The sequence below is a fragment of the Pelobates fuscus genome, chromosome 5 (genome assembly GCF_036172605.1).
Source record: "Pelobates fuscus isolate aPelFus1 chromosome 5, aPelFus1.pri, whole genome shotgun sequence".
Lineage (NCBI taxonomy): Eukaryota > Metazoa > Chordata > Amphibia > Anura > Pelobatidae > Pelobates > Pelobates fuscus.
This window is the reverse complement of record NC_086321.1, coordinates 119739974-119752623: the sequence shown is the minus strand read 5'-3', so window position 1 is coordinate 119752623 and position 12650 is coordinate 119739974. Positions and strand designations below refer to the sequence as shown.

Here is a 12650-nt window from a genome sequence, read left to right as displayed (position 1 = left end):
TGCACATTTAATAATAACAAAAACACTACTTCCTCACTCAAATTTCTCATTATCTAAATCTGTACATCTTAAGATACTTTGTTATGCACTATAGTCAAGCCAGTCCAATTCCAGTAATTAACTTACAGAAATTCTCTCAGCTTTTCTCCGGTGTAAGGGTCCCACATAATCATGGTAGTGTCAAAGGACGCAGTCACTAGAAGAGCAGAATCTGGAGAGAAGTCACATGAGATCACACTGTTCCGGTGACCCTCAAGTTTCCGAATGAGTGTGTAGGAACGCATACTCCATAGCAACACCTAAATAGCAAATAAAAACCATTACTTTGGGGTTTGTTAAATACCATGAGACCGTGAAATCTTTTGAGAGCTTAGTCTGGCATCTGAACTTGTATAATACAATTTCCTAGCTTCTAAAATAATCAGCATAAATATTCTACAGACGTGTTAAATGACTTCAGGGCCATACTTATGGGGTGCAATCAATACTGTAGTAAGGGGAACTAGATATTATTTGGCCACTCAAAGCAGAAAGAGTGAAGTCTACCTGCACTTGTCATGGTAAAAAGAAAAAAGTCAGAGTAATCTTTAAAAAAAAAGAAAACAGAACGAACGGGATGGGGTATTTATTAAACAAATAGAATTTTAACCCCTTAAGGACACATGTTATGTGTGACAGGTCATGATTCCCTTTTATTCCAGAAGTTTGGTCCTTAAGGGGTTAAGCATGCTATCGTTAGATTTCAAATGGGAATCTATCACTTTTCCATTGCAGATTTAAATACGGACACTGCCTATCACCAGCTTCCTATTGAGATAAGCAAGTGAAAAGGGTACTATAAAGTTGTTATAGTACCAAGAGTGGCCCTTTAAAAATCACAATGTTACACTAAGGTGTCCCCAGAAATAAATTAAGCTAGTGTTAAAGTTCCTGCCTTTTTTGCATAGACAGCTCTAGTGTATACCCCTGCAGTGTCACTGCTCAATTCTCTGCCATTTAGGAGTTAAATCACTTTTCTTTCGGTTTATGCAGCCCAAACCACACCTCCCCTGGTTGTGACTGAAGGAAAAGAGGTTTCATTTTCAATCAGATGTTAACTTGCTTTAGACATTTTTATCTCCTGCTCTGTAAATTGAACTTCAATCACACACAGAAAACTCCTGCAGGGTCTAGGAGGCTACTAACTTTTCTAGCGATTTGCTTTTCAGAGAAAAAAAAGTCAGTGTTTACATTGCTGCCTAGGAACACTTTACATGCTTTCTATGTCAGTGCGTTCAGCGTCTCCATGTTCTGCATGTAGACGCTGAGCGTTCCCCATAGAGATGCATTGATTCAATGCATATCTATGAGAGGATGTAGATTTGCGCAGCAGTGTTTTGCCATGCATACGCCATAGCCTCACAATGATTTCCTATGGGAAAGCATTGGATTGGATGAAATTGTCAAAATTGATGATCTCATCAATGATGGAGGTGGGGCCAGCTGCTGAGAGACCAGCATGGTGAGGGAGAAAAGGTAAGTGAGGAAGAGGAGATTGGATTGGAGAGCCTGGCCTCTTGCTTTGGTACCATATTTCCAAAGTCCAGTAGAGAGCCGTTAAGTCTGGGAAACATTTCTTCATATTGTTTTATACGAGTGAGTCGGCTCCTGACTTACTCCATAGTTGGTGGGCTTATGGAAGGCACATGTGAACTCCCACCACCTCAGACTATAGCTAGTGCACCTTTTTGATTTTTTGCCAGACTGTTATATGCAAGTAAATTTTTTTTACTAGTGGGGCCAGGTACAATGTCAAGCATGTGCAGAGTAATGTTGTTGTCCACTTGCACCAAATTAACATGGAGTGTCTAAATGTTGCCGGCATATTCAGCATTCTAGGGCGAGATATGAGTGAGTAATGGGGGGAGAGTGTTCAGCATGCATACTCCAATGTTGCCCACAACAGAGAAGCTTTTGTGGAGAACAAATAGTGATTGAACGAGCAATGTAATATGATCAGCCATCCAGGACCTCCTGCCCACCTTTCGATGGGTGCAAGCAGCAGGTGACTTGAGACGCCCTTGTTGGTTTGCGTTTCCATATGTAACTCGATGAATCCTTGATATTGTTTGCTTAGACAATTTGATAGTGCTATAAGAATATATAGGATGATTGGTGAGACAAGCATTTAGGTTAAAGGGCCGCTAGTCACCAAAACAACTTTGACTTAATGAAGCAGTTTTAGTGTATAGATCATGTCCCTGCGGTCTCACTGCTCAATTCTGCCATTTAGGAGTTAAATCACTTTGTTTATGAATCCTAGTCACACCTCTCTGCATGTGACTTGCACAGCCTTCCTAAATACTTCCTGTAAAGAGTAATCTAAAGTTTATCCTTCCTTTATTGCAAGTTTAATTTAGATTTTCTTTTCCCCTGCTATGTTAATAGTTTGCTAGGCCTCGCAAGAGCCTCCTGTATGTGATTAAAGTTCAATTTACAGAGAAATAGATACAATTGTTTAACCCCTTAAGGACACATGACATGTCATGATTCCCTTTTATTCTAGAAGTTTGGTCCTTAATGGGTTAAGGTATATTACATCTGATTGAAAGTGAAACAATTTTTTTTCTTCTTCTTGCAGGCTCTGTCAATCATAGCCAGGGGAGGTGTGACAAGGGCTGCATAAACAGAAACAAAGTAATTTCACTCCTATATGGCAGTGAATTATTATTATGCCATTTATATAGCGCCATCAAATTCTGCAGCACTTTACAATGGGTGGACGAACAGACATGTAGTTGTAACCAGACAAGTTGGACACACAGGAACAGGGGTTGAGGGCCCTGCTCAATGAGCTTACCTGCTAGAGGGAGTGGGGTAAAATGACACAAAAAGGTAAAGATAGTGTTAGACTAGTGACAGATGCAGAAGAGGAGTCAGTCGGGAGCCATTAACAGTTTAATTGATATGCTTTTATGAAGAAGTGGGTTTTTAACGATTTTTTGAAGGAGTGGAGACTGGGTGAGCATCTAACGGAGTAGGGAAGAGAGATCCACAGGAACGGTGCAGCCCTCGAGAAATCTTGAAGGCGAGCATCAGAGGTGGGAGTACGGACAGAAGATAGATCTAAGTCTTCAGCAGATCATAAGGGCTTAGACAGACAAACTTGTGTATAAGTGAGGATAGATAGGTGGGAGCAGCATTATGTAGAGATTAGAAAGCAAGAACCAGAATTTTAAATTAAGCTCTATATCTTATAGGAAGCCAATGTAGGGACTGACAGAAGGGTGAGGCATGGGAGATGAACCTCGCCCCTGCATTCATTATGGACTGTAATGGTGCAAGTTGGGAGCACGTAAGACCACTGAGAAGCCGATCACAGTAGTCAAGACGAGAAAGGACAGTGGAATGGACCAGCACCTTAGTCGCATCTGGCATTATGTTTTTGAGATGGAAGTGACAGGATTTGGCAATAGACTGAACATGAGGCTTGAAGGAGAGGTCGGACTCAAAGAGAACACCTAGGCAGCGAGCCTGCGTGGTGGAGCGGATGGTAGCACCATTGACTTGGAGGGAGACAGACACTGGAGTAACAACAATTGAGGGACGAAAGACAAGAATTTCAGTTTTGGTCAAGTTTAGTTTAAGGAAGTGGGCAGCCATCCAGTTAGAAACAGCAGAGAGGCAGTAAGAGACACAAGTCAAGAGGGACGGGGAGAGATCAGGAGAGGACAGGTAGATTTGCGTGTCATCTGCATAGCAATGATATTGGAAGCCAAATAAGCTAATGAGTTTACCAAGTGAGGTAGTATAGATAGAGAACAGTATGGGACCAAGGACTGAATCTTGGGGGACACCAACAGAGACGAGTTGGGGAGAAGAAGCAGACCAGAGAAAGAAACACAGAGCGCTGGGAAAGGTAAGAGGAGCAATATCTTGTAGACCGATATTGTGGTGGATGAGAAGAAGCTGTGGATTGAGCAGTAAAACCTGATAAGCATGATCTATACACTAAAACTGCTTCAGGAAGCTAAAGTTGTTTAGGTGACTATAGTGTTCCTTTAAGTTTATCCCCCTCCAACTAGGTCTTAGACCAGTTCTCAATAGAGCTTTTAAACAGAGTAATACGTTGTGTATGATTCATTTGAATGAGTATGGTGGGCCATTGTTTGTTATAAGCCTAGGTAGGATACAGGGCCAGCGCAACAGTTAGGTGAACTAGGCATTCACCTAGGGCGCCGGCCTGCTGGGGGCGCTCACCGGGATGTTTCCTTGTGGGCTGCCTGCCCCGGTCTGAAGCTGCACCAGTGGTCGAGCGGCTATTGAGCCGCCCCCGACACCGGCTGATCCTCAATGCACCCGAAGGTGGGGGTGCCAAGAGGTGGCCATCTGGCCATCTCAGGTGCCCCCAAAGCTGTGCTAGGTAATAGAGCAGGCACCTGCTTACCTTGGTGGCAGGTGCCTGCTCTGCCAACAAATGCCAGTGACCATCCGGAGGAGAGGGGGACAGAAAAGCCAGGCAGCGAGGGAGGCTGTTCTTGCAGCCTCTCACTCCTCCGTCACGCGCCCTCTGTAAAGCCGGGTGCCGGAATATGACATATTTCCAGCCCTGGCATACTAAACAGCGGGCAGGAGGAGTGAGGCTGCCCCACACTGGATCCCGCAGGGAGGTGAGTGTCTGCCTGTCAGCAAGTGTCTGTCTGTTGGTGAGTGTCTGTGAGGGGGCGCAAAATGGATCTTTGACTAGGGTGGCAGAAATCCTTGCACTGGCCCTGGTAGGATATGTCCTTGTTTTTCCAGCTTTTAGGTCATTTAACAGGCCAATCACGAGGGCTTGAGTCTTTTCCCTGATTCTGTAAAAAGAGTTTTTACTGTATTGATCCAGTACGTGTAGGAGGGAGGTAGGAGATGTTAAGTGGGTGCTTAGGAAGTGTAGAATGAAGTTAGCAAAATAAACAAATTATATTTTTAAATCCTTGATGAGATTAGAATACAAGTCAGGTTTTTTTTTTTAGTGTTTTTTTTTTTTTTTTACGTTTTTGTACCATAGCTCCAGAGCCTGTAATTCGAAAATGAAATGTATAGGAAGTTAACACCGTTATTATGGTTCTGGTTTGGGCTCTCACCGAATCTTCTCCCGCAGCAGAGCACAACATACTGCAATCTGGGGAGATGGAACAGCAATAAACCCACTGGATGTGTCCACTTAGCACCTGGAGCATTTTACCTAAGGGGAAAAGAGTGTAAATGCTACTTTAAAACACACAACAGTTATACAAATACAAGATATTACATTTTTTTTTAAAGTTGAAAAGCAAAAACAACAAAAAAAAATACCCAAAATTAAATATAAGTAGTCCAAGTTACTCTACAAGCAACTAAATGTTAGCAAGGAGACACCTTATAGTGTTTAGATATTAATAAAGAAAAAATACAAGCTACAGATTGCTAATTGAAGATTTAGGTACATTCCGGTAAAGCATGCAGCTTACAGTTAATATACTCAAAACATTACAACACGGATGAACAGAATTTGACAGGTGCATGCAAATAAAAGGATTGCCACAATTTCTCATTTTAATCAGTGAGAAGGATGAATAGCTCAGGGATGAGGCAAATCCACAGGTCAAAAGCATGCATGGCCCTGCAAAATACTGGTAAACTCATATACATTTACATTATGGTGGCATTTTGGAATGTCACATTTCAAACATATCAACAAACTCTTCACACATACATATGAGTACGATATATGCGCACATATTCACATCTACCCTAGGTTTACGGACAGTTATTGTAAACCTGGTGGACTGACTAGAAGACAGATCATACAGCTCAGCGCCTGCCAAGTGATTGGCACTCACCCAGAATGGCCTACCTACAATTAGCCAGAACATCTTAGCATTAAAAACAGTGCTCCATAACCCCTTGAGGTTCGGAGATAGCATCCTGCAGCTTGCCACCTGGGGAACAGGCTCCCCCCCAAGCCTTAAAGGACCACTCTAGGCACTCAGACCACTTCAGCTTAATGAAGTTGTCTGGGTGCCAGGTCCAGCTAGGGTTAACCCATTTTTTTTCATAAACATAGCAGTTTCAGAGAAACTGCTATGTTTATAAATGGGTTAAGCCTTCCCCCAAAGCCTCTAGTGGCTGTCTCACTGACAGCCGCTAGAGGCGCTTGCGTGATTCTCACTGTGAAAATCACAGTGAGAGCACGCAAGCGTCCATAGGAAAGCATTGTAAATCCTTTCCTATGCGACCGGCTGAATGCACGCGCAGCTCTTGCCGCGCGTGCGCATTCAGCCGACGGGGCGGAACGGAGGAGGATCGGAGGCAGAGAGCTCCCCGCCCAGCGCTGGAAAAAAGGTAAGTTTTACCCCTTTCCAGAGCCGGGCGGGTGGGGGCACCCTCAGGGCACTATAGTGCCAGGAAAACAAGTGTTTCTGGCACTATAGTGGTCCTTTAAGCCTTACTAGCCTAGGAACAAAACCAAGGGTAACCAGTCGTCGGAACAAAAAGAATTGAAGTAACTTTGGGAATGGCAGCATTTAAGGGGTGAGTAGCAAGGGGGGGGGGGGGGGGTTTACTTGTCCCACACTGGAAAGTTCACCCACTTCTACTATAAGCTAGGGAAAACATTTAATTTAATGTTGCAGTGGTTCCCAACCCAGTCCTCGTGGAACCCCTACCAGTCCAGGATTCAGGGATTACCCAGTTGTATCTAAGGTGTCTTTCAAATAATAAAAAAAAACCAAAAAAAAAACACAACACCTTGGACACAACAGAGTGATCCCTAAATCCTGGACTGGCAGGGGTTCCATGAGGACTGGTTTGGGAACCACTGAAAAGGACTTATTTTTTGACTGTTTGAACATTAGCCAGTGCATGCAATTGCAATGCTGTACTAAAAAAAAAAAAAAGAAAAAAAAAAAAATCAGTATTAATCCTTTTCCTTCTTTAAAAGCAATTCAATAAAACAATTCTATTGAAATTAAAAAGTACACATTAAACAGCAAATTGTTTTGTAAATAAAAATACCTATCACCCATTTCCAATAAGGTATTTTTCTATTTTATGTTCTCTTGGTATTTACGAGAACTATAATATTAGGGACAAGGACTTGACAATAGCTTTGCGATTGTTGTAAAAAAAAAAAAAAAAAAAAATTGTTAACCCCCCCCCCAAAAAAAACACACTAATGCTTCAGTAAAGCCTGCATTATTGTATACTTGCTAGTGAATAACCATATTCATGGATGTCTAGGGTTGGGTTTCAGAAAGGTTTCCTGTATGTGTAACTATATTATAAGAGCTTACACTTTACATGACAACAGGGAGTGGACTTTCCTGAATACACAACTGCGGATGCAAAACTATTTCAGTTATTTAGAATACCCACACCCTCAACTAAACTCAGTCTCTTCCTACGGGTGTGTCTATAGCCACACAGATCCCCATATGTAATTATTCTAAAAGTGGAAAGTCATACAAGTTTATTTCCTGCAGTCTTAAATACAGAAATATATGCACGTATTACATTTTAATGACGCTAGAACACAGATCATTTTGATAAAACACCCAGCAGCAGACTATAGACTGATAATGCATTTAAAATGGAACACTCCAAGCACCATACAAACTACGGCTTCTTGTAATGGTTATGGTACCAGGAGTGCCCTGGCATTCCCCATCATTGGGAGTAGTCAAACGGTTTTTGAACAGCAGAGCTTACAATAGTAGTTGATATGGTCAGCCAATGCTTAGAAGGAGAGGTGTAGAGCAGTATCTGGCAGACTGCAGGTAAATCAAAAGGTTCCAAAATGGGCTGATGTGATTAAGGGGACACTCCAGTGCCAGGAAAACAATCATTTTTGCTGGCACTGCAGGTCCCCTTTCCCTCCCACCCCCCATCCCAAGTTGCTGAAGGGGTTAAAACCCCTTCAGTAACTTACCTTAACCAGTACCGATGTCCCTCGGCGCTGGTTCAGGGTCCGCCCACGCTCCTATTGCGCATGCACGGCCTGCGACGGGGGAGACCTAATGCACTGAAAAATGCTTTCCTATGGGTATTTCAGCGATGCTGGAGGTCCTCACATAGCGTGAGGACGTCCAGTGACGCTATTGCACAAAGCTGTGCTATAAACCCGGAAGTGCCCTCTAGTGGCTGTATAGTAGACAGCCACTAGAAGAGGAGTTAACCCTGTAAGGTAAATATTGCAGTTTATGAAAACTGCAATATTTACAGTTGCAGGGTTAAGGGTAGTGGGAGTTGGCACCCAGACCACTCCAATGGGCAGAAGTGGTCTGGGTGCCTGGAGTGTCCCTTTAAAGTTGCTTGGAATGTTCCTTAAGTGGCTTTGAACCCTTAAAAAGGGCACTGTAGGTAATGAGGCGAAGTGGTCCTGGTGCACTGTCTCTGCAGCTGCAAACAGAGAAACTAAATGTTTGCATTGCAGTGTTCAGACAACCACTAGAGGCCCTTCTTGGCCTTTTACAGAGAGTTTGAATCCATGAAACAACGCTTTGCATGATGACGTCCAGCGTCTTCTCAAACCTCTGCGCTTGCGCATTGGGTCCTTCCCATCGGCTGACATTGACGGAGGAGACCGACCCGGCGCCAAGGGACCTCAGCACTGGAATCAGGTAAGTGTTTAAAGGCTTTTTTTATTTTTTTTTAAACCCTTTACTTGCCACCAGACAATCTTTGTATTCTTAACACTAACATTTTTATTGCGCCACACGAGGAGTGAGCAATACATATCAAAGGCTTTTCTCACCCCTGTAGCACAGGAAGTGTAAAATTATTCTGCTGCACCAACAATGCTACAGTCATTATAAAAAAAAACAAAAAAAAAAAAAAACTCAGATTGAATATCTCTGCTCTTTGTCCTTTAAGTGATATATTAATCAAAATGTGGGATAAAAAATATTTGACTCTAACGCGCACTAAACGTTACTTGCTATAAATCCTGTTGCTGAACACAATGTCAGATGAAACTATAGATTACATTTGCTTTAGCTGCAAAACTAATATTCATTGAATGTTTTTCCCAGTTTTAAGAAGGTGTGTTTAATAAGGAAAGTCACAGCAATAAATGTATTGGAGACAACCAGAAGTTTGTGTTTAAGATAGAGGACACAATAAAAAAAAAATCATGTTATGGTGGAAAGGGACAACTGAAATCTTGTGCAAGAATCTCATGGGATCTTTCCACCATTCTCACTCGAACTACTATTAAAGGCTATTTGTGGGCAAGGGCTTTTTGGTAGGGGGAGAGGTGGCATCAGTAAGTGGGCAATGTAATCCAGGTGTGAGGGGATAACAATGTTCTAAGGAAACATGAAATTAGTTTTGAAAGTCATACCATCCTTTTTTAAATCCCATACTCGTAGGGTCTTATCCCGGGATGCAGAGACCAGTATCAGACTGCCATTGGTTGAAAAGCTCAAGTCTCTCACAACATCTTTATGGCCAGTAAGATTGAAAAGAACCCTGCCTGTAATAAAAAAAAAATAAAAGAGAGATAAGAAATGGTTGCACAATCACAAAGTCCGTGCCACAAGGGCTCCGTTGGCCAAATTGAAAGGTGTTTGCAGCTCTAAAATGCAATTTAAAGGCAAAAGTTGGTTAGCTTATAAGATACAACTCTGATGCAAAGTTTAAGAATTGGAGCAATCAGCATGAACCGTCCATGGATTACGCTGGTTTCCATGGAGGACTGCTCCACTGTTACAATTTTGAACCACAACAACTGCATGTTTTTTGAAACTGAAATTCAAGAGGTGACTTAGCTCTCCAGCATCTTGAAATCTGTTTGAGAAATGTGGAACTTTGTAATAAGCAGCTATTTCAGGTTTTGAAGCATTTTGTACCACACATAGGCTGTAGCCTTCAAAAGAAATTACAGCTGAAATACAGGCTGGTTTAACCCCTTAAGGACCAAACTTCTGGAATAAAAGGGAATCATGACATGTCACACATGTCATGTGTCCTTAAGGGGTTAAGACTCAAAATCCTTTTGAGAGAAGAGGAAAAAAAAACCCCAAAAAAATAAATAAAACAGTATAGAATGCAAAAGTCACAAATTTGTGATTTAATGTTTACTTTTAAACAGAAACTGAACCAAAGAAAATATTTTCATGCCTTATTACATTCGAATAGCACAACCTATCCATTTCTTTGATTTATTTTTAAGGATTACCTGTATGTACATTCCAGACTTTTACATATCCATCACTGAGTCCTGTTGCCAAAAGTAGCAATGTTCCAGGAGGTCCCACATCTTGGTGCCAACTGCGCGGCCATAGCTTCCATCCAGTTTTAGTTGACGAAGAGCCAAAGGCCAAGCTCCAAACTATTCGCCCGCAGTCCAGAGTCTTTTCTTTTAGGCTCCCATGCCCTTTCACCTCTTTTACCTTAAAGCACTGACTGTAGCCCTGAGGTCGTCTAACAAGTAAACATAGAATATCTGTCTAAAATGTAGGCTAAACAAGTCCATGGGCAAATATCTTACATCATTTTTAAAATTCTATGTTGACAGATCAGCAATAGTGACAAAGAGCAGGGTGACTTGCATGCATACGTATGGGGGGGGGGGGGGGGGGGGAAGGGGAATTCAAACAGCAAAACCAGACACTGTGATTCAGATATAACAGTAGGTGAGAGGGCACAGTACATATACATTATATATCACCACTTTCAAAATCTTGATCATGGTCTGAAATACATAAATAAAACAAACGATCGGGTAATATGTTTTTAAAAAAATACAAAAATCATTAATACAACCATAGAAACATGTGGTTATCCAACTCACACGTTGCCGATATGCACCTTGATAAAGACCACTGAACGGTCGAAACACGTTGCTGCTGTGTAGGTTTTTTAAATTTTTTTATTTTTATTTGTGCTGCCTTTTTGTTTACTATAAAAGACACCACAGAGGAATTCTAATAGTCTGAGCCGATTATATTTGGCTCAGCAGCATGTGAGTTGGATAACCATGTTTCTATGGTTTTATGAATATTTAATATATTACACTATATATATATTACAATATAATAATATTACACAGTCTTGGTGCAGGAAGGAGGGTTTTGGGTTTTTAGAGCACTGGGCCGACTTTGCGATTGGGTACAACCTATATAGTAGGGATGGATTGCACCTAAACGGAAGGGGGTCTGCAGTGCTGGGGGATAGGATGGCTAGAAGGTTGGAGGAGATTTTAAACTAGTAGTAGGGGGGGAGGGTCATAGCAATCTACAAAATGGAGATAGGACAGAAAGGAGATGGGCTTTAGAACAGTATAAGGAGGGTGGAGACGGGGGAGGGGCAAGCTCAGAACAGAGAAGCTATGTAATGTTGGTAATTCACAAAATAAACAAGAGACGCATGATATTAAATGTATGCTTACTAATGCAAGGAGCCTAAATAACAAAATGGGGGAACTAGAGGCATTAGCATACACTAAACAATATGATATAATAGGCATAACTGAAACATGGTGGGATGAGACACATGACTGGGCAGTTAACTTAAATGGGTACACATTATTTAGGAAGGATAGGAAAAACAAGAAGGGTGGTGGGGTATGTTTGTATGTCAACCATGATTTAAAGCCAAATCTTAAGCAAATTGAATGCGATGAGGAAAATGTGGAAGCTTTATGGGTAAATATCTGCTTGGGGGAAAAGAAGGGAAACCAACTATTGGTTGGGATATGTTATAAACCACCTAATGTTAATATTGACGAGGAACAACAGCTGTTTGAGCAAATTGAGAAAGCTGCAAATCTTGGTAACACTTTAATTATTGGAGATTTTAATTACCCAGACATAAATTGGGACATAGGGACTAGTAGCTCAGCAAAGGGAATTAGGTTTTTAAACTTGTTAAATGACAACTTCATGTCACAACTTGTACAAGCACCAACTAGAATGGACGCTTGTCTGGACCTGGTTTTAACAAACAACGTTGATCTTTTGACCAACATTCAAGTAGGTGAGCACTTGGGAAATAGTGATCACAATATAGTGTCCTTTGAAATAAACTCAAAAAAACAAAAGCACATGGGGTATACTAAAACATATAATTTTAAAAAGGCCAATTTCAATAAGATAAGGGAAGCTTTACAATATATTGACTGGCATAAACTCTTTAGTGAAAAGAACACTGAGGATAAATGGATCATCTTCCAACAAATATTAGAAAGGTACATTTCTCAGTATGTACCATTGGGAAATAAATATAAAAGAAACAAATTAAAACCAATGTGGCTTAGTAGAGAAGTAAAACAAGAGATTAAAAATAAGAAAAGGGCATTTAAAGCATTTAAATCAGACAAATCAGATGCATCTTATAAAAGATATAAGAAAGCAAATAATGCGTGCAAAAAGGCAATTAAACTTGCTAAACTTCAAAATGAAAAAATGATAGCTAAAGAGAGCAAAACCAACCCCAAAGCATTTTTTAAGTACATAAATTCCAAAAAACCCAAAAATGAAAGTATAGGTACACTTAAAACTGAAACGGGGGTGTTGGTTAATGAAGACCAAGAAAAGGCAGGAATTCTAAATAACTATTTCTCCTCCGTATATATTAAAGAAGAACCCATGGCAATAGATGTGCAAATGATTGCTACTAAAAACTTGCAGAATAATTGTAATTGGTTA

General features: G+C 41.1%; 1 protein-coding gene across 2 annotated transcripts in view; it reads right to left on the bottom strand.

The window, feature by feature from the left end:
- Positions 1-12650, bottom strand: part of WSB2 (WD repeat and SOCS box containing 2) — a 28773-nt gene that overhangs the window by 2333 nt on the left and 13790 nt on the right. For both annotated transcript variants that reach the window (XM_063454185.1, XM_063454187.1), the window contains exons 4-7: positions 10181-10425; positions 9344-9475; positions 5106-5206; positions 127-299 (exon numbers count right to left, since the gene is read on the bottom strand). In XM_063454185.1, coding sequence (XP_063310255.1) covers positions 127-299; positions 5106-5206; positions 9344-9475; positions 10181-10425 — 651 coding nt within the window. The remainder of the gene's footprint in view (positions 1-126; positions 300-5105; positions 5207-9343; positions 9476-10180; positions 10426-12650) is intronic.